General features: G+C 36.1%; 1 protein-coding gene across 1 annotated transcript; it reads right to left on the reverse strand.

Annotated features, from left to right (window-relative positions):
* Window positions 1-2,022: 2,022 nt before the first annotated feature.
* On the reverse strand, window positions 2,023-5,452 carry LOC112789676 (eukaryotic translation initiation factor 3 subunit E). The gene is made up of 8 exons (XM_025831675.2): window positions 5,007-5,452; window positions 4,738-4,892; window positions 3,980-4,207; window positions 3,766-3,887; window positions 3,361-3,580; window positions 2,899-3,041; window positions 2,455-2,592; window positions 2,023-2,324 (listed from the first exon to the last, which is right to left on the reverse strand). Exons 1-8 carry the CDS (start codon window positions 5,212-5,214, stop codon window positions 2,225-2,227), a joined length of 1,314 nt encoding a protein of 437 aa, XP_025687460.1. The 5' UTR covers window positions 5,215-5,452; the 3' UTR covers window positions 2,023-2,224.
* Window positions 5,453-21,543: the final 16,091 nt, after the last annotated feature.

Genomic DNA, 21,543 nt, shown 5'->3' on the forward strand with positions numbered 1-21,543 from the left:
TAGCCTCTCTCAATTTATCAAGTTCCTCTTGTGTGATGGTAGAAGGAACGGCCTTGACCTTCCCAGATATTCGGGAATAAATATATACTTCAAGTTCACTATTCATTGGAGGAATCAGGCCAGTCGTGGCCTCGGACGGTTAGCGGCTCCACCATGTTCGCGATAACTTTTTTCCTCGGCATCTCATAAAAACCTACAGGGACACCACCAATATATTATCAAGGGTTGAGAAACTCTAAAATTTACATAGAAAATTCAATAATTCACCACAATTCTGAAAAATACAGAAGAGTTTGGAAAAATGGGGGCAAAAATAAAAACCGTCACTATCAAATTACAGAAACTTAAAACAACGGTACCCCTACTATGCTAAACCTAATCAAAGGTATCAAATACAAAAACTAAAATTGCGAGGGGAATGTATGAAACAATGCACAAAACCATAGATGAAATACACGAAGTAGTTGAAAAAGTTAAAGTGCGAAGCATAAAATGAGAAATGTATATTAGAAAGTTATATAAAAAAAAGAGGAAAAAGCGGAGGAAATAAAAGAACCTTACTAGAATTAGCCAAAATTTGAAACGTGTTTGGAAAACGCTTGCAGAAAGGTGATCTTTTTTCACTATAATGGTGGTGAAAGAAGACCGAAACGAAGAGGATTCCTTAGAAGGAAGAAGAAGTATTTTCAGAAAGTAAAGTTAAAGATTATTTAATTAGAAGTTAATATGGCATTGATTGATGCAAAAAAAAATTTATAAATGACCAAATAGTTCGTAAACCGAGGAAAGTTATAACTGTGCCAAGAAAGCCAGTTTCCTTACGAATCCCTTAGAATTCTGATTAAAGAATACCCCTTAAAAACAATTTCATAAACTCGAGTACTCTTGACAAAGTCATCAAAGTCAAGAGGCCCGAGTTGAGGACATTGTTATAGAGAAATAATGACGTAATACGATAGCAATTAAATAAGAATCTGATGTTATCTGACGTTACAAGATAATGTCAGATACGGTACAACGGCCACGTTACTAAGTCATGAAACCACCAATTCATGGCATTATGAATATGATATAAAGGCAGTAAATGCTGGAAAAACGGTAATCTCGAAATACAGGGATAAAAGGAAAGGGAACTCAGCAGATAAACACTAAACAATATCATACTATCAAAACACATCGCCAACTTAAGTATCGGAATATCTTGTAGATTATCCCCTAGTCTAATTCTACACTTGCCGAAGTTAGAATCTCCGATCTTCCAACTCTCCTTCTCATGTTTGTGATCTCCACTCCTAGTACGAACAAGTATCATAACAAAACACGAAGAAAAATTGTGTTGAGAAGAGAAGAAACGTGTTGAGAGAAAGAAAAAGATGAGGAAGATGAAAAACTTGAAAAATATATAAAAAATAAAAGTGTAGACAACTAAAAATAATTTGTTTTTCAACTAGAATTTTTGTACTTTTCTTATGTACTAATTTTTATGTTTTTGTACCATTCAAGTTAAAAGTTGATTTCTTGGAATGAAATACTCCAATTTAGGGTAGAAACATAAGCGAGACGCGAAAATTATATCATATGAATAATAAAACATAAAAAAGAGAATAAATATGTTGAGAGAAAGAAATGAAAAAAGAAAAAGAAGAGGTAATAGAAAAAGAAATTTCAGTGAATGAATAGTAAAAAGTTTTATGTGTGGTAATTAACTGTGTTTTATTTTGTTTGTCTTGTATTTCTTCACAAATTTCTGTGTTCATGTTCATAAATGTCTAGGTTGTCATTAAAATTTCAGATTTTCTTTTTAAATTTTAAAGACAACTTTTTTTCCATAAGAAACACGGAAAAGTTTGATTTCAGTTTTTAATAGAATTATTCTTTTCCACGCTAAACAAGAACCAAATGAACGACTTCGTAAGCAAGCTTTTCGTTTGGGTCGTTTGTAGAATTCCTCCGATATCGAAACCAAATTAGATAGCTTACACACTCCAGCTCCAAATGGAATTATTCGTGAAACATGAGGAGTTTATGGTAAATATTCTGAACAAAATGGTGATTATCAACACTAGAAGTCTGGAACAAAATGTAACATAATCTGATAAACCATCTTCCGGTGGGATTACAGGCTACAGCCCAATGTAGTTCGATAAAATTCAAAACATTCAAAACAAAATCACGAGATCTAAAAAGATGAAATGATTAATCTTAAGTCCGTCTAGCGAGCAAGTTAACGAGCTGCCTGCGCCTGCGAATGTTCCAAAAGTTGACTAACTAACTTGTAGGTACGCCCGTTAAGAGCCTTGGTATGGTCAATCAGCTGCTCATACCTGGATATATAAGAATCTCAAAGGTCAGGGGTGTACGAAGAATGATAAAATGACAAACGAAATAAGGAAGGCGAAATGGTACATGATGATTGGAAACGAAACAAGGCTTTATCTGTATCAAATAACTTACACATTGGGATGATTGGGTTCCATGATAACTGTTCCTGTTTGAGAATCTATTTTGGCATCGAGCTTTGAGCTACGGATGAGATTCACAATCCATCTCTCGGCTTCCTCATAATTCAGATTTAACTTCTCAGCAAGAACTCTGCAAAAATAAATAAATAAATAAATAAAATAATCAGCAACTGGGCAACCTCAAAAAAAAAATATTCTTTCTTTCAACTCCAACAATATACACTCAAGTTGCACTGCATGAAAACATATAATCAGTATCAGAGAATGCAAAATCACTTATTTTGTGCCTTTAATTGATTCTTGACGTCTCAGTAAAAAGCACAAAAGCTGTTCATTGTGGTTGAAAAATTGCACTAACATTTCAAAATATTAACAAGTCCATTTAAGGGTTACGAAGCCAGGGAACTACAACATTCTAAATAAGAAAGGTGCATACGCCATGTCAATGCGTTGGTGTATTCTGCAGTATGTCTCAAAGATGAATAGCCTAGCATTTTCAAGGAACTCATCCCTCAATGGTACAGTAGAAAAGTTGCTTTCTTCAACTCGTTTACCAAGGAATGGATCATTGAGAATCACCTGCATATTTACAAATTATACATAGTAAGGGGTAACATACGTTGAGAAGCCTAAAGGAAAACATAATAGACTATAAAAGTTACATCACAACCACAACATTTACTCATCTCATTCTTATTCTTTTAGCAACCTTTTGAATTTGACAGCCACCTATATCTTCCACCCAATATTGCATCCTTACGTTACCTCAACTATAAATACTAACTAGGGCAGTTTTCTCCCATCCCCAAAAACACCCCAATATTTGTCTTTCAATCAAACTGAATCTGTCAAAACATAAAAATAAAAATAAAGAATTAATGATGAATTGAAAATTTACTTCTTCACACTCCCGCATCTTCTTTTGTGCCCCATCAAAGTCGTAGTTGACATAAACACAAGCCAAAAACTCAGTGATCGGGTCTTTATACGAATTCTGTTCCTGTTGAATAACTTTTATGAAATCTTTGAATTGAGGCCTCCTGCGCTTGTTGACAATGAATGCTGTGGCCAAGTATCGTAAAAGGTGTGGAGCACTAGTTTGGATTGCATTTAGATACCTGAAAACCAAACCGCATCTTAGATAAACTACCATTACGGTGTTGATCCCAAAATATGCAAGAAAAATGGCCTGGGACAGGAAGCAATTAACCAGCTTGATGAAGATTAAAACTAAAAATTAAAATACATGAAATCTATGTGTGATGACACTCAGAAATGAGGGGTCAAGTCAAAGAAGGCATACTTGTCCTGATTAAACAGATCAATTATCTGTGTTCTTCCATTGTCATGGTTGAAAAATATGAACAGACTCCAATGCATCAACCATATTCTGCTTTGCACCTGATTCATAGGTGATGCAAAACTCTGCAACAAAGTTCAATGCTGAGGAGTCAATATCGTTGGAGCATGAAATAAAAAGAGTACACGCTGCTACTTAAAAGATCAGAGAGAACAACCTTTGAGTCAATGATTTCCTTCAAACGATTCAGCTCTTCAAGTGCAATGTCCCAGTTTTGCATCAGTATTTCAGCTGCAAGCTTTCCCCACAATGCACTCAGACTTCTTTCACTATTTGTGCACAAAGCCCTATACTGATAAAGATAATCAGCGGCACCAGAGTAGTTTCCACACTCAAATTGAAATTTGGCATATTGATATAATGCCTCTATTTGTGCAGGACCAATCTGTTATAAATAAAATCAAAACTAAAATGGTTAGAATTCCAAACAGACACACACACAAACACTCTCACACACGCACAAAATAAATAGGACTCTAAGGTCTAGGCTGAAGGAAAAAAAAAAACTTACAAACGCTTTATTATTTATAGACAAACAATTAAGCAATGACGTACAAAATTTTGCAAACATTATATCATATAGAGTGAGATTTCATGAAATCCAAATATATAATGGACTCAAGCTTATAAATAAAAGACTAGATCTGAAGAATAACCCGATACCAAATTCCAAAATTGGGGCAACAATGTTCTGCTTAGTTGCCAGTACCAAGACACACTCCTCTCCCAACCATCTTGTATCTTATACTCTAAATCAACACAATTAATGGGAATAGAGGAAAAAGAATGAGTGGAACATCAAGAGACCTACCTAGACACTTAAAAAATCCCACTTTTCCCCACTAATCGAAAACTCGTCACAATTGACTAATTGATTTTTATTTTAAAAAAAAAAAAAGAAAACTTCGATATAACCTGGTATCTGTCATTGAGCATCTGAAGGTTATACTGCTTGTCAGCCCTCAACTCCTGCACGGCGGACGGATTCTGAAGGAATGCCACCAGCGGCGCAGCTGCTTCCTCCAGCGACTTCAGCCTCGCCACAACTTCCGCCCTCCTCTCCACCATATCTGACACCACACCGATAAATAAATAAATAATCATAATAATAATAATAATAATAAATCCCCCTAAAACTAAAATAAAAATTAAACGAAAACAGTGAGAGAGAGAGAGAGAGAGACCCTGAGGAACGTCTTCAGTGTGGTAGAGGCTCTTGTGGATGTCCATGGCATAGTCAACCATGTTAGTGTTATTGAGGAGCTCGATCTTGGCCTTGAGGATGTCGCCATCGTTGTAAAGCTGGCGCTCCTGGAGGAACTCCAGAAGAGGGAACACAAGGTGCCTGTCAAGGTTCGGAGCGATCCGAGGCGTGAGATCGTAGGTCGCCATTGCCTTGTTATGGAAATTGGGGGTTGCGGCAGCTGCTAACAAACCCTCCCTCCGTGTGTGTCGAGGAGACGAGGGTTTTTCAGAAAGACTGGTGGTAAGGTTCGGATGGAGAGTAACCTAGGAGAACGTAGTCTAAGGTACGGTTAGGTTAAATTCCATCCTTAACCTTTTGATTTTATATCTGACATTTTCTTTTAGATATCGCAATTTGGTCATTCAATTTTCTCTCTCTTATCTTATTCTCTTCGATTTGATTTTAAAAAATAAAATATAAATTTTTATTATTTATTTTATAAATAAAATTAAAAAAATATGAGAAATTATATTTTATTTTTTAAAATAAAAATTTAAAATTTTAAAAATTTAAATTTTATCTTCTTTTACAAAATAATAAATAAATATTTATTTTTAAATAAAATTGATAGTTAAAAATTATTAGATAATAATTTAATTAAATATATTAAATTTTTAATAATTTTTTGTTATCAATTTTATATAAAACAATAATTATATGTGAATTTTTACTAAAATTTAATTTAGTTTTTGTATTTTTTAATTTAGTCTTTATATTATATTAGATTTTATAACTAAATGCACATTGTAACAAGAACATTGGAATTATTGTAATAATCTATTAAATAAAATAGAATATTTTATTAAACAAAATAAAATATTCAATCAAATATTAGGTATATTTATTTTGTTTAATGAAATATTTTATTAATTTTAATATTTTTATCACATTAAACACTTTATTATAAATTTAATATAGTATAAGAATCCAATTAAAAAAATAAAAATCTAATTAAATATTAAATAAAACGATAAAATTCAATAAAGTAATTAAACCTATTTTCAATTTGAAAATAGATCATAAAAAAATCTTCGAGTGTTAGTTTTTCAAGTTTTAGTTTCAACGTTTGTTTAAAAAAAAGCAAATGGTAAAAATTATTTTGATTCTAAATATTTACCATAGGTATTAATATTGTCTCAAATATTTTTTCGTTAAATTTGTATTTCAAATTTCTTAAAAGTGATTTAATATTATCACTTTGCTAATTTTATAACAATATTATTAAGAAAACTAAATTAAAAAAGGTTGAGAAATGTGGTGAATAGGGATGATAATTTCTTTCGATAAGGTGGATGGTGCATGAATTCCTACACTTCGTACTACTGAACCAACAAGTGCACTGGGTTGTTCAAGTAATACCTGAGTGAGTCAGGGTCGATCCCACGAGAATTGTGCTTTGAAGAAAGCTATGGTTATTTTGTAGATATTAGTCAAACGGATAGAAGAGTAGACGGTTTGATTGTTTAATTGCATAAAAGAGAATAAAAAGAGAACATTACTCAAAACTCAGAAGTCGTGTAAACTATGATAAGAAGATGGTTAAGGCTTGGAGATTCTTTATTCTTCTGGATTAATTCGGTCTTACTGTCTTATTCAACTGTGAATGATTTCTTCTATGGTAGGCTGTATGTGATTAATGTCGTACGGTCACGGTCGCTAATGATCCTCCAATCTGAACCACAGGGTTAATGTGGATCCATTCTAATTGAGGGTGAAGCTCCTGCAATTCATTTTCCTTCATGATCCTACTCAAAACGCCACAGACAAGGTCGAATCTTCCAGATCAGAGAATGCCACGCCTTTGGATTCTAGCCTCTACCACAAAGACTCTAATCTCCCCATACCTCGGCTGAACTGGTGTCTCGAGAAGTCCCCAATGAAATCATGGATTAGCTGTCTAAGAGATGTATAATCAAGCTGGTGGTTCAATGCTTTCCAGTTACGTATTCACACAAACCCAAGAAGAACACAGGCGGTTGTCAGGCACGCAGTCTTAGAATGAAGAATGAAGATACATCTTAGAATAGAGAATTAAACACGAATTGAAAAAGAAACAATAGTACTTTATTAATCCATAAAACTCAGCAGGGCTCCTCCCCTCAACCTAGCAGGTTTAGAAACTCATACTGATAGAAAATAAAATGATGAACGTGAATATGGTGTAAAAGTCCTGGAAGATAATGTAAAATATCCTTTAAATACTAAACTAATGACTAAGGATTACATAAAAAGGGTAAAACTGTCTTTTAGTGCTAAATTCCACTTCTTGGGCCTACTTGGTGAGTATTTGGGCTGAGCTTTGATGAGATTCACGAGTTAAGAGGGCTCTAGAGCATTTGGACGCTGGTTTCCCCTTGGTGGGCGTTGGACGCCTGGACTAGGGTAGATGGCTGGCGTTGAACGCCTGTTTTGGGCCTTCTATTCTGAAGCAAAGTATAGACTATTATATATTTCTGGAAAGCTCTAGATGTTAGCTTTTCATAGGCATTGATAACGCTCTATTTGGATTGATGTATCTCTAGAAAAGCTCTTTTAAGTGCAAGGAGGTCAGATCCGGACAACATCTGCAGTGCTTTCTCTACCTCTGAAACAGACTTTTGCTCCAACTCCTCAATTTCAGCCAGAAAATACCTGAAATTGCATAAAAATACACAAACTCATAGTAGAATAGAAAAATGTGATTTTTAGACTAAAACTTATGAAAACTTACTAAAAATTAAACAAAACATACTAAAAACTATATGAAAATGATGCCAAAAAGCGTATAAAATATCCGCTCATCAGAACACCAAACTTAAACTGCTACTTGTCCCCAAGCAACTAAAAACAAAATAGGATAAAAAGAAGAGTAAGATACAATAAATCTCAGAGTTTTCAAAGAAGCTCAGTTTCAATTAGATTAGCAGGACTTAATAGCTTTTTGCTTCTAAATAGTTTTGGCATCTCACTATCCATTGAAACTCAAAAGTGTCGCCATCTTTAAGAACTTAGAATTCAGATGATATTATTGACTCTCCTAGTTTAGTTATTTTTTATTCTTGAACACAGCTTTTTAGAGTCTTGGCCGTTGCCCTATGCACTTTGTTTTCCAGTATTACTACCGGATACATAAATGCCACAGACACTTTAACTGGATGAACCTTTTCGGACTGTGATTCAGCTTTGCTAGAATCCCCAGGTAGAGGTGTCCAGAGTTCTTAAGCACACTCTTTTTGCTTTGGATCACGACTTTGACTACTCAGTCTCAAGCTTTTCACTTGACACCTTCACACCACAAGCACATAGTTAGGGACAGCTTGGTTGAGCCGCTTAGGCTAGGATTTTGTTTCCTTTAGGCCCTCCTAACCATTGATTCTCAAAGCCTTGGATCCTTTTACCCTTGCCTTTTGGTTTAAAGGGTTATTGGCTTTTTTTATTTTTTATTATATTAATTTTTTTTCGCATGCATATATATATATATTTTTTTTTCTTTTGGAACATGCTTTTTGTTGCTTTTTCTTCATTCAAGAATCAATTTTTTTTATTTTTCAGATCACCAATAATACTTCACTTTTATCATCATTCTTTCAAGAGCCAATATTCTTAATTCCAATTTCAAATATGCACTATTTATTCATACATTCAGAAAACAAAAGCAATGCCACCACATCAAAATAATTGACTTTTCTTATTATAAAACTCGAAATTCATGTATCTCTCATTCTTTTCAAATAAAATTTTCTTTTAAGTACGGTGAGAGATATATGGAATATTTTATAACTTTAAGATAGAGATAGAAATTATCATGCAACAAAAATAATAGAACAGATAATAGAACATGACAGAAAACAGGAAAAATAACACAAGAGAAGGGAATTAAGAGAATGAATCCACTTTAATGGTGGCAGCTAGTACTCCTCCTTGAGGATCTAATGTAGTGCTTGATCTTTTCAATGTCACGCCCTTGTCTCTGTTGTTCCTCCCTCATAACTCTTTGATCTTCTTTCAAGGCTCTTAGGTCTTTCCTCATTTCATTGAGGATGGTGGAATGCTCTTGATGCTCCAACCTCAATTGCTCCATATTAGTGTTTAATTCTCCAAGAAAATTATACAATTGGTCCCAATAGCCTTGAGAAGAAAAATGCATCCCTTGAGGTACTCAGGGATCTCATGTTGAGGCGGATGCACAGGCTCTTGTGCATGCTCTCTAGTCTGCTCCATCTTCTTTTTAGTGATGGGCTTGTCTTCCTCAATAAAGATGTCTCCTTCTATGACAATTCCAGCTGAATTGCATAGGTGACAGATGAGATGAGGGAAAGCTAGCATTGCTTTGGTGGAAGATTTCTCAGTTATCTTGTACAGTTCTTGAGGAATCACCTCATGTACTTCCACCTCACTTCCAATCATGATGCAATGAATCATGATGGCTCTTTTAAGGGTCACTTCTGACCGATTGCTAGTAGGGATGATAGAGTGTTGAATGAATTCTAACTATCCTTGAGCCACGGGCTTGAGGTCAGCCTTATTAGTTGAATAGGCTTGCCTTGGGAATTACTTTTCCACTGTGCTCTTTCCACACAGATATATAAGAGTACTTGATTCAATCTTTAATCAAAGTTAACTCTTCTAATGTAGGGATGTGGATCTCCTTGTATCAAAGGCAAGTTGAACGCCAACCTCACACTTTCCGGGCTAAAATCTAAGATTCTCCCTCGGACCATGGTGCTCCAATTCTTAGGATTTGGGTTCACACTAATGTCATAGTTTTTCGTGACCCATGCATTAGCATAGAACTCTTGCACCATTAGAATTCCAACCTCTTGGATGGGATTGGTTAGGACTTCTCAGCCTTTTCTCCGGATCTCTATTCGGATCTCTCGATACTCATTCTTCTTAAGTCTAAAAGGGACCTCATGGATCACCTTCTTCTATGGCACTACTTCATAGAAATGGTCTTGGTGGGCTTTGGTGATGAATCTCTCCATCTTCCAAGATTCGGAGGTGGCGGCTATGGCCTTTCCTTTCCTCTTTCTAGAGGATTCTCCAACCTTGGGTGCCATAAGTGGTAATAGAAAGCAAAAAACAACGCTTTTCTCATACCAAACTTAAAAGCTTTGCTTATCCTCGAGCAAAAATAAATAAAAGAGAAGAATGGAGTAGAAGAAGAAGAAAATAGATGAAAATAGAGGGAGAGAGTGATTCTGGCCAAGGGGGCTTTATGTGTATGAATGGTGTGTTTGTGAAGGGTTAGAATGAGGGGTATTTATAGGGGTGGGTGACGAGAGAATTTTTGACGGTTTAGAATTTCACTAATGAAATCTCGTTGTAAAGTATAGTTTCCAAACCAACAATAATCCTTTCATACAAAAATTTGTCTGTCACAAGTACAAACCCCTAATATTCCTAATAACCGAAGTATTTAAATCTCGGATCGTCTCTCAAAGGAATTGCAGGGTAGTGTTCTTGTTATTGGTTATGGATTGTATATTTTGGGGTTTTGGATAAGAAATAAGAAAAGTAAATGACAATGAAATTCAAATGATAAAATGGTCTTGACAAAAATTGGTGGTCAAGGATCTCCATCCTAATTACTAACCACAACATGATAATTGCAAGGATCAATCCCACTAAATCATTCCCTACTAGTGGTAAAGGAAAGTCAAGTGAGCTATATCAATCCAAGTCCATAAGTCTTAGCTTTTCACTAATTGAATTAGTGAGAACTAGAGTTAATGGCTATCAATCATCAATCACTTGGACATTAGTAACTCAAGAATTCCTAAGTTACCTTCCCAAGCCAAGAACATAAAATTTTACTCTAAAATCCTTCCAAACATTTTGTCAAACACTTAGAAGGCACAAAAGGAAAGCATAGTAATTCAACAACAAGAATGAATTCTAACAACAATTGAGTGCAAAGAATTAACAACAACAATCAAGAAAATCACAATTAACATGAATTACCTCAAATTGCATTAAAAGAAAAATAAAAGTACAAAAGTAGATCCACAACAAAGTATAAGAACAAAATAGAAAAGATCACAACACAAGAGTGGAGGAGCAAGTTGTAACAACAAGGAATTGAATGGGAGAAGTAGATGAAAGCAAAGATTAAAACCTAGATCTAGAAATTCTACCTAAACCTAATCCTAATTCTAGAGAGAAGTGAGAGCTTCTCTCTCTAAAACTAAACTAAAACTTCCTAGATGAATGAATTCCTTCAAATGAATGAATGATGCCTTCCCCTTCAATCCTTGGTTCCTTTTATCTTTTTCTACCAAAAACTCAGCTCCAAATGGGGTTAGAAACCCTCCAAAATTCGCCAGGCACGAGTTTTACTAAAAGGGTCACGTGCAGCCTTCGGCGCGTACGCGCACTGTGCGCGTACGCGTCCATGGAGCATTTCGCAATCCACGCGAAGGCGCACAGTACGCGTGCGCGTCCATGGGCATTTTCTAAATCTTTGACTTTTCATGATTTCTCCACTTTGTATGCTTTCTCTTCACTCCTTTGATCCATTCCTAACCCTTTCAATCTGAAATCACTAACAAACACGTCAAGGCATTTAGTGGAATCAAAGAGAGATTAAAATCATCAAGTTAAAGGCCTAAAAAGCGTGTTTTCACATCTAAGCACAAATAAGGGGACAATCAAAAAACTATGCTATTTCATTGAATAAATGTGAGGAAAGATCAACAAAATGCTCTAAATTCAACACAAGATAAATGCTACAACTGGGGTTTATCAACCTCCCCACACTTAAACCTTAGCATGTCCTCATGCTAAACTAAGAATGAAGTAAGCGTATGACATTTATTCGATGCGACTAAACTATCTAAATGCAACTATCTATATGAATGTAAATGCTTGGTCAAAGCAACTCAACTTCCAAGGAAGCATATACTAGTACAAGGGCTTAGAGCAATAGGAATCAAATCCAACCCACAATTGTATTGAACTATCAAAAAGGTTTACAAACTTGCATGAATAAGAATGATTATGGTGAATACATGTAATTGAGCAATCAAAACCTCACCGGATGTGTATCCGCTCTATTTGCTCAAGTTTTTAGGGGTTGATTCACTCAATTCTCCCCTAATCGTGCTTTCCAAAATTTGTTCTTCATCTAATAATCAACAATCATTCAATGCATGCATACAAATATCATGAGGTCTTTCTCAAAGGTTGTAATGGGGTTAGGGTCAAGGTAGGATCACATATGGTTAAGTGGACTAGGGATTTGAATATTTGATTAACCTAGACTTTCCCACCTAACCTATATAATGACCTATACAAATTCAAAGCTAACCTAACTACCCATCTTTCACTTTTTCACATACTCATGCATTTTCTTTTCATTTCACAACACTTATGTATTGATCTTTTATTGAGCTCTACTTTGGGGCATTTTGTTCCCTTTTTATTGTTTTTCTTTTTTTCTTTCTTTTCCTATTTTTTTCTTTCCTTTTTCACATCTATATTTTTTTCTTTTTTTCTTTTTTCTTTTATTTTTCTTAAATTTTTTTTCTTTCTTTCAAGCTACAAACAAGAATCATCAATGCATAAGGGCTATACATTCAATCAATACATGAGTCTGTACCTAATTCCCAAATATAGAAATACAAAACATCTTTTTATCCCCACCAATGTTTCCAAATCTTCCCAAACTTGAATAACAAACATTTTCACTAGCCTAAGCTAATCAAAGATCCAAACAAGGGACTTTTATTGTTTTTCACTTTAGGCTTGTAATGTGCTAAAATAAAGAACAATTGGGTTGAGCGTAGGCCAAAGTTGGTTTACGATGGAGAGTAAGAGGTAAGCTATTTGGGTAAGTGGGCTAATGAAATAATGGCCTCAATCATATAAATGCATGAATACAAGGAATAAGTGGACATATAGAATTAGGCAAATCAAGGATCACAATCATAGGAAGAGAATAATTACACACAAGAAGGAAAATAAGTGGTTATAAGATGTAACCACATCAATAGGCTCAAATCTCACAAGCTTGTGTTCTTAGCTTAAAACATGCTTCACAAAATATGAATTCATGCAAGTTCATAAAAGATTTCCAACCAATTGGGGTGGTGCCCTATAGATAAATTCCTTGGAAAATTTCATCATTTTGACTAAGCTTATTAATGCAATATTGTGATTAAGAAATTTTTTTAAATTTCCGTAGTTAATCTCTTTTTCAATCAAGATAAATCCTGTTATGCACAAAGGGTCAACTAGGTTCCTGATGGACGAAATTGTGATTCCTTTGTTATTGTATTTTGTAAAATTCATTGCTTTTTCAACTATGTGTGGACACAACTCCGTTCAACTTAACCAGCAAGTGTACTGGGTCATCCAAGTAATACCTTACGTGAGTAAGGGTCGATCCCACAGAGATTGTTGGTATGAAACAAGCTATGGTCACCTTGTAAATCTCAGTTAGGAAGATCAAATGGTTTTGGGTTTCGAAAATTAATAATAAATAGAAAATAAAAGGGATAGAAATACTTATGTAAATCAATAGTGGGAATTTCAGATAAGTGTGTGAAGATGCTGTGCTGCTCTCGTATCTCTATTTTCTTATTACATTCATCCAATCCTTCCTACTCCTTTCCATGGCAAGCTGTATGTAGGGCATCACCGTTATCAATGGCTACATCCCATCCTCTCAGTGAAAACGTTCCTATGCTCTGTCACAGCACGGCTAATCATCTGTCGGTTCTCAATCAGGTTGGAATAGAATCCCTTGATTCTTTTGCGCTTGTCATCACGCCCAGCCTTCAGGAGTTTGAAGCTCGTCACAGTCATTCAATCCCGGAATCCTACTCGGAATACCATAGACAAGGTTTAGAATTTCCGGATCCTCATGAATGCCGCCATCTATCTAGCTTATACCACGAAGATTCTGTTGGGGAATCTAAGAGATATGCGCCCGGCCTAGAGTAGAACGGAAGTGGTTGTCCATCACGCACGTTCATAGGTGAGAATGATGATGAGTGTCACGGATCATCACATTCATCAAAGTTAAGTATAACGTATATCTTGGAATAAGGATATAAGAGAATTGAATAGAAAGTAATAATAATTATATTGAAACTTGAGGTACAGCAGAGCTCCACACCCTTAATCTATGGTGTGCAGAAACTCCACTGTTGAAAACACATAAGTAAAAGGTTCAGGCATGGCCGAATGGCCAGCCCCTTGAATCGTGATCAATAGCCTCCTAAGATGAAGAGTAAAACAAAACTGAGACCAAAGATGTCTAATACAATAGTAACTTATCCTATTTATACTAGACTAGCTACTAGGGTTTACATGAGTAAGTAATTGATGCATAAATCCACTTCCGGGGCCCACTTGGTGTATGTTTGGGCTGAGTTTGATCTATCCACGAGCTGAGGCTTTTCTTGGAGTTGAACGCCAAGTTATAACGTGTTTTGGGCGTTCAACTCCGGATCATGACGTGTTTCTGGCGTTTAACTCCAGACAGCAGCATGTACTTGGCGTTCAACACCACTTTACGTCATCAATTCCCGAATAAAGTATGGACTGTTATATATTGCTGAAAAGCTCTGGATATCTAATTTCCAACGCCGTTGAGAGCGCGCCATTTGGAGTTCTGTAGCTCTAGAAAATCCATTTTGAGTGCAGGAATGTCAGATTCCAACAGCATCAGCAGTCCTTTTGTCAGCCTTTTTTCAGAGTTTTGCTCAAGTCCCTCAATTTCAGCCAGAAATTACCTGAAATCACAGAAAAACACACAAACTCATAGTAAAGTCCAGAAATGTGAATTTAACATAAAAACTAATGAAAACATCCCTAAAAGTAGCTTGAACTTACTAAAAACTACCTAAAAACAATGCCAAAAAGCGTATAAATTATCCGCTCATCACAACACCAAACTTAAATTGTTGCTTGTCCCCAAGCAACTGAAAATCAATTAGGATAAAAAGAAGAGAATATACTATAAATTCCAAAATATCAATGAATATTAATTCTAATTAGATGAGCGGGACTTGTAGCTTTTTGCTTCTGAACAGTTTTGGCATCTCACTTTTTTCTTTGAAGTTTAGAATGATTGGCTTCTCTAGGAACTTAGAATTTTGGATAGTGTTATTGACTTTCCTAGTTAAGCATGTTGATTCTTGAACACAGCTACTTATGAGTCTTGGCCGTGGCCCTAAGCATTTTGTTTTCCAGTATTACCACCGGATACATAAATGCCACAGACACATGACTGGGTGAACCTTTTCAGATTGTGACTCAGTTTTGCTAGAGTCCCCAGTTAGAGGTGTCCAGAGCTCTTAAGCACACTCTTTTTGCTTTGGATCACGACTTTAACCACTCAGTCTCAAGCTTTTCACTTGGACCTTCATGACACAAGCACATGGTTAGGGACAGCTTGGTTTAGCCGCTTAGGCCTGGAACTATTTCCTTGGGCCCTCCTATCCATTGATGCTCAAAGCCTTTGATCCTTTTTACCCTTGCCTTTTGGTTTTAAGGGCTATTGGCTTTTTCTGCTTGCTTTTTCTTTTTCTTTCTATTTTTTTTCGCCATTTTTTTTCGCACAAGCTTTTGTTTTTCACTGCTTTTTCTTACTTCAAGAATCAATTTCATGATTTTTCAGATTATCAATAACATTTCTCTTTGTTCATTCTTTCAAGAGCCAACAATTTTAACATTCATAAACAATAAGATCAAAAATATGCACTGTTCAAGCATTCATTCAGAAGACAAAAAGTATTGTCACCACATCAATATAATTAAATTAAATTCAAGGATAAATTCAAAATTCATGTACTTCTTGTTCTTTTGAATTAAAACATTTTTCATTTAAGAGAGGTGAAGGATTTCATGGAATTTATTCATAGCTTTAAGACATAGTTACTGCATACTAATGATCATGAAATAAAGACACAAAACATAGATAAACACAACATAAAAACCGAAAAGCAGAAAGAAATAAGAACAAGGAATGAATCCACCTTAGTGGCGTCTTCTTCTTCTTGAAGGACCAACAATGTCCTTAAGCTCTTCTATGTCCCTTCCTTGCCTTTGTTGCTCCTCCCTCATTGCTCTTTGGTCTTCTCTTATTTCATGGAGAATGATGGAGTGCTCATGATGTTCCACCCTTAATTGTTCCACATTGTAGCTCAAATCTTCTAAGGAAGTGTTGAGTTATTCCCAATAGTTGTTGGGAGGAAAGTGCATCCCTTGAGGCATCTCAGAGATTTCTTGATGATGAGCTTCCTCATGCATCTCTTGAGAACCGTGAAGGGTCTCTCTTGCTTGCTCCATCCTCTTCTTGGTGATGGGCTTATCCTCTTCAATGGAGATGTCTCCTTCTATGATAACTCCAGCTGAGTAACATAAATGGCAAATAAGGTGAGGAAAAGCTAGCCTTGCCATGGTAGAGGGCTTGTCGGCTATTTTGTAGATTTCATTGGAGATGACCTCATGGACTTCTACTTCCTCTCCAATCATGATGCTATGAATCATGATGGCCTGATCCACAGTAACTTCAGATCGGTTGCTAGTGGGAATGATGGAGCGTTGAATGAACTCAAACCATCCTCTAGCCACAGGCTTGAGATCCAGTCTTCTTAGTTGAACTGGCTTGTCTTTGGAGTCTCTTTTCCATTGAGCTCCTTCCACACATATGTCCATTAGGACTTGGTCCAACCTTTGATTAAAGTTGACCCTTCTAGTGTAGGGGCGTTCATCTCCTTGCATCATGGGCAAATGAAAAGCCAACCTCACATTTTCCGGACTAAAATCTAAGTATTTCCCCCGAACCATTGTGAGATAATTCTTTGGATTCGGGTTCATACTTTGATCATGGTTCCTAGTGATCCATGAATTGGCATAGAACTCTTGAACCATTAAGATTCCGACTTGTTGCATGGGGTTGGTTAGGACTTCGCAACCTCTTCTTCGGATTTCATGTCGGATCTCTGGATACTCATTTTTCTTGAGCTTGAAAGGGACCTCAAGGATCACCTTCTTCTTTGCCACAACATCATAGAAGTGGTCTTGATGGCTTTTGGAGATGAATCTTTCCATCTCCCATGACTCGGAGGTGGAAGCTTTTGTCTTCCCTTTTCCTTTTCCGGCCTTAGGTGCCATTTGATGGTAGTGGAAAACAAAAAAGATTGTGCTTTGACCACACACCAAACTTAAAATATTGCTCGTCCTCGAGCAATAGAAGAAAGAAGAGAAGAAGAAGAAGAAGAGAATATGGTAGAGAGGGAGAGATGTGGGTTCGGCCATTTAGGGTGGGAATGGGTGGGAAAATGGTTTTGAATTTTGGAAGGTATGTGGGGTTTATGGGGAAGAGTGGATGGATTTGAGTGGTGAATGGGGTGATTGGGAAGAGGAATTGAGGTGATTGGTGAAGAGTGTTGGGAAGTGTGACATGGGGAATACAAATCACAAAAATAGGATTAGGAGGTAAGGTGGGAATATAGTAGGTGGGGATCCTGTGGGGTCCACAGATTCTGAGGAGATCCTGTGGGGCCACAGATCCTGAGGAGTCAAGGAATTCCATCCCTGCACCAAATAGGCATGTAAAATGCCTTTGCATACCATTCTGGCGTTTAAACGCCCATTGGTGCACGTTCTGGGCGTTCAACGCCCATGTAAAGCATGTTTCTGGCGTTGAACGCCAGTTTCATGCTTGTTACTGGCGTTCAGCGCCAGCTTTTCCTCTTAGGCACATTCCTGGCGTTCAGCACCAGAATGTTGCTTGTTTCTGGCATTCAGCGCCAGAATGATGCTCTGTTCTGGCGTTGAACGCCGGCCAGATGCATCTTACTGGCGTTGAACGCCAACCTGTGCTTCCTCCAGGGTGTGATTTTTTTCTTCTGCTGTTTTTGATTCTGTTTTTAATTTTTATGATTTTTTTGTGACTCCTCATGATCATGTACCTAATAAAACACAAAATAAAAATAATATAAAATAAAAATTAGATAAAGAAAATTGGGTTGCCTCCCAACAAGCGCTTCTTTAATGTCAATAGCTTGACAGTGGCTCTCATGGAGCCACAAGGTGATCAGGTCAATGTTGTATAGTCCCAACACCAAACTTGGAGTTTGGATATGGGATCTTAACACCAAACTTAGAGTTTGGTTGTGGCCTCACAACACCAAACTTAGAGTTTGACTGTGGAGGCTCTTTTTGACTCTGAACTGAGAGAAGCTCTTCATGCTTACTCTCTTTTGTCACAGAGGGATGGCCTTGTGCCTTAAACACAAGGTAGTCCCCATTCAATTGAAGGACTAATTCACCTCTATTGACATCTATCACAGCTTCTGCTGTGGCTAGGAAAGGTCTTCCAAGGATGATGCATTCATCCTCTTCCTTCCTAGTGTCTAGGATTATGAAATCAGCAGGGATGTAAATGCCTTCAACCTTTACTAACATGTCCTCCACTATTTCATAAGCTTGTCTCAATGACTTGTCTGCCAATTGTAATGAGAACAAGGCAGGTTGTACCTCAATGATCCCCAGCTTCTCCATTACAGAGAGTGGCATAAGATTTATCCCTTACCCCATATCACATAGAGCCTTTTCAAAGGTCATGGTGCCTATGGTACAAGGTATTAAGAACTTGCCAGGATCTTGTTTCTTTTGAGGTAGAGTTTGCTGAATCCATGTATCTAGGTCATTAATGAGCAAGGGAGGTTCACTTTCCCAAGTCTCATTACCAAACAACTTGGCATTCAACTTTATGATAGCTCCTAAATATTGAGCAACTTGCTCTTCAGTCACATCTTCATCTTCTTCAGAGGAAGAATAGTCTTCAGAGCTCATGAATGGCAGAAGGAGATTTAATGGAATCTCTATGGTCTCTGTATGAGCCTCAGATTCCTTTGGATCCTTAATAGGAAACTCCTTCTTGCTTGAAGGACGTCCCAGGAGGTCTTCCTCACTAGGATTTTCGTCCTCCTCCTCCCTTGTGCATTCGGCCATATTGATTATATCAATGGCCTTGCATTCTCCTTTTGGATTCTCTTCTGTATTGCTAGGGAGAATACTGGGAGGAGTTTCAATAACTTTCTTACTCAGCTGGCCCACTTGTGCCTCCAGATTTCTGATGGAGGATCTTGTTTCATTCATGAAACTGAAAGTGGCCTTTGACAGATCAGAGACTAGATTGGCTAAATTAGAAGTGTTTTGTTCAGAATTCTCTGTCTGTTGCTGAGAAGATGATGGATATGGCTTGCTATTGTTAAGCCTATTGCGTACACCATTGTTAAAGCCTTGTTGAGGCTTTTGTTGATCCTTCCATGAGAAATTTGGATGATTTCTCCATGATGAGTTATAGGTGTTTCCATAAGTTCACCCATGTAATTAACCTCTGCCATGGCAGGGTTCTCAGGATCATAAGCTTCTTCAGAAGCTGCCTCTTTAGTACTGTTGGATGCATGTTGCCATCCATTCAGACTTTGAGAGATCATGTTGACCTGTTGAGTCAACACTTTGTTCTGAGCCAATATGGCATTCAGAGCATCAATTTCAAGAACTCCTTTCTTCTGAGGTATCCCATTATTCACGGAATTCCTCTCAGAGGTGTACATGAATTGGTTGTTTGCAACCATGTCAATGAGTTCTTGAGCCTCTTCAGGCGTTTTCTTTAGGTGAATGGATCCACCTGCAGAATGGTCCAATGACATTTTCGAAAATTCAGATAGACCATAATAGAATATATCTAATATGGTCCATTCTGAAAACATGTCAGATGGACATCTTTTGGTCAGCTGCTTGTATCTTTCCCAAGCTTCATAGAGGGATTCACCATCTTTTTGAAGGTTTGAACATCCACTCTCAGCTTGCTCAGCTTTTGAGGAGGAAAGAATTTATCCAAGAAGGCAGTAACCAGCTTATCCCATGAGTCCAGGCTATCCTTGGGTTGTGAATCCAACCATATTCTAGCTCTGTCTCTTACAGCAAAGGGGAAAAGCATGAGTCTGTAGACTTCAGGATCAACTCCATTCGTCTTTACAGTCTCACAGATCTGCAAGAACTCAGTCAAAAACTGGTAAGTATCTTCAGATGGAAGTCCATAAAACTTGCAGTTTTGTTGCATTAAGGCAACTAGCTGAGGTTTCAGCTCAAAGTTATTGGCTCCAATGGCAGGAATAGAGATGCTTCTTCCATCAAATTTGGACGTTGGCTTTGTGAAGTCACCAAGCATTCTCCTTGCATTATTATTATTTTCGGCTGCCATCTCCTTCTCTTGTTCAAAAATTTCTGAAAGGTTGTTTCTGGATTGTTGTAATTTAGCTTCTCTTAATTTTCTCTTCAGAGTCCTTTCAGGTTCTGGATCAATTTCAACAAGAGTGCCTTTATCCTTGTTCTTGCTCATATGAAAGAGAGAAGAAAACAAGAAAAGAAAGAGGAATCCTCTATGTCACAGTATAGAGATTCCTTTATGTTAGTAGAAAAAGAAAAGAGAAAAGAAAGTAGAAGAGGGGATTCGGATATTAGGTGGAGAGGGGTGAAGAGAAGTGTTAGTAATTAAATAATTAAGTAGAATAAGAATAGAGAGGGAGAATTTCGAAATCAATTTTGAAAAAGAGGTTAGTAATTTTCGAAAATTGGAGATAAGATAAGATTAAAATTAAAATTTAAAACAAAAGAATTTTTGAAAAAAAGATGAGATATTTTCAAAAAATTAGAGAGGGAAAAGTAGTTAGTTGGTTTTGAAAAAGATATGAAACAAACAAGAAGTCAAAGAGTTAGTTGAAAAAGAAATTAAAATCAAAATTTTAAAAAGATAAGAAGATAAGAAGTTAGATAAGATATTTTGAAATCAAATTTTGAAAAAGATAAAATTTTTGAAAAAAGATAAGATAAAAGATTAAAAGATTTAATTTTTAAAATGACTTAACTAACAAGAAACTACAAGATAAGATTCTAGAATTTAAAGTTTGAGCCTTTCTTAACAAGAAAGTAACAAACTTCAAATTTTTGAACCAATCACATTAATTGTTAGCTTAATTTTCAAAAATATGATATAAAGATAAGAAAAAGATTTTGAAAATATTTTGAAAAAGATTTTTGAAATTTTCGAAAAAATAGAAAAAATGAAAAAGATATAATTTTTGAAAAAGATTTTGAAAAGATAAGATTTTTAAAATTGAAATTTTGACTTGACTTGTAAGAAACCACTAATTTTGAAAATTTTTGACCAAGTCAACCCAAAATTTCGAAAATTTGGAGGGAAATAAGGAAAAGATATTTTTTTGATTTTTGAAATTTTTAAGAAGAGAGAAAAACACAATCATGACCCAAAACATGAAAATTTTGGATCAAAACACTTAATGCATGCAAGAACACTATGAATGTCAAGATGAACACCAAGAACACTTTGAAGATCATGATGAACATCAAGAACATAATTTTTTAAAAATTTTTTGATGCAAAGAAAACATGCAAGACACCAAACTTAGAAATTTTTAATGCATAGATTCTAACAAACAAAAAATGCACAT

The sequence above is a fragment of the Arachis hypogaea genome, chromosome 3, assembly GCF_003086295.3.
Source record: "Arachis hypogaea cultivar Tifrunner chromosome 3, arahy.Tifrunner.gnm2.J5K5, whole genome shotgun sequence".
Classification (NCBI taxonomy): domain Eukaryota; kingdom Viridiplantae; phylum Streptophyta; class Magnoliopsida; order Fabales; family Fabaceae; genus Arachis; species Arachis hypogaea.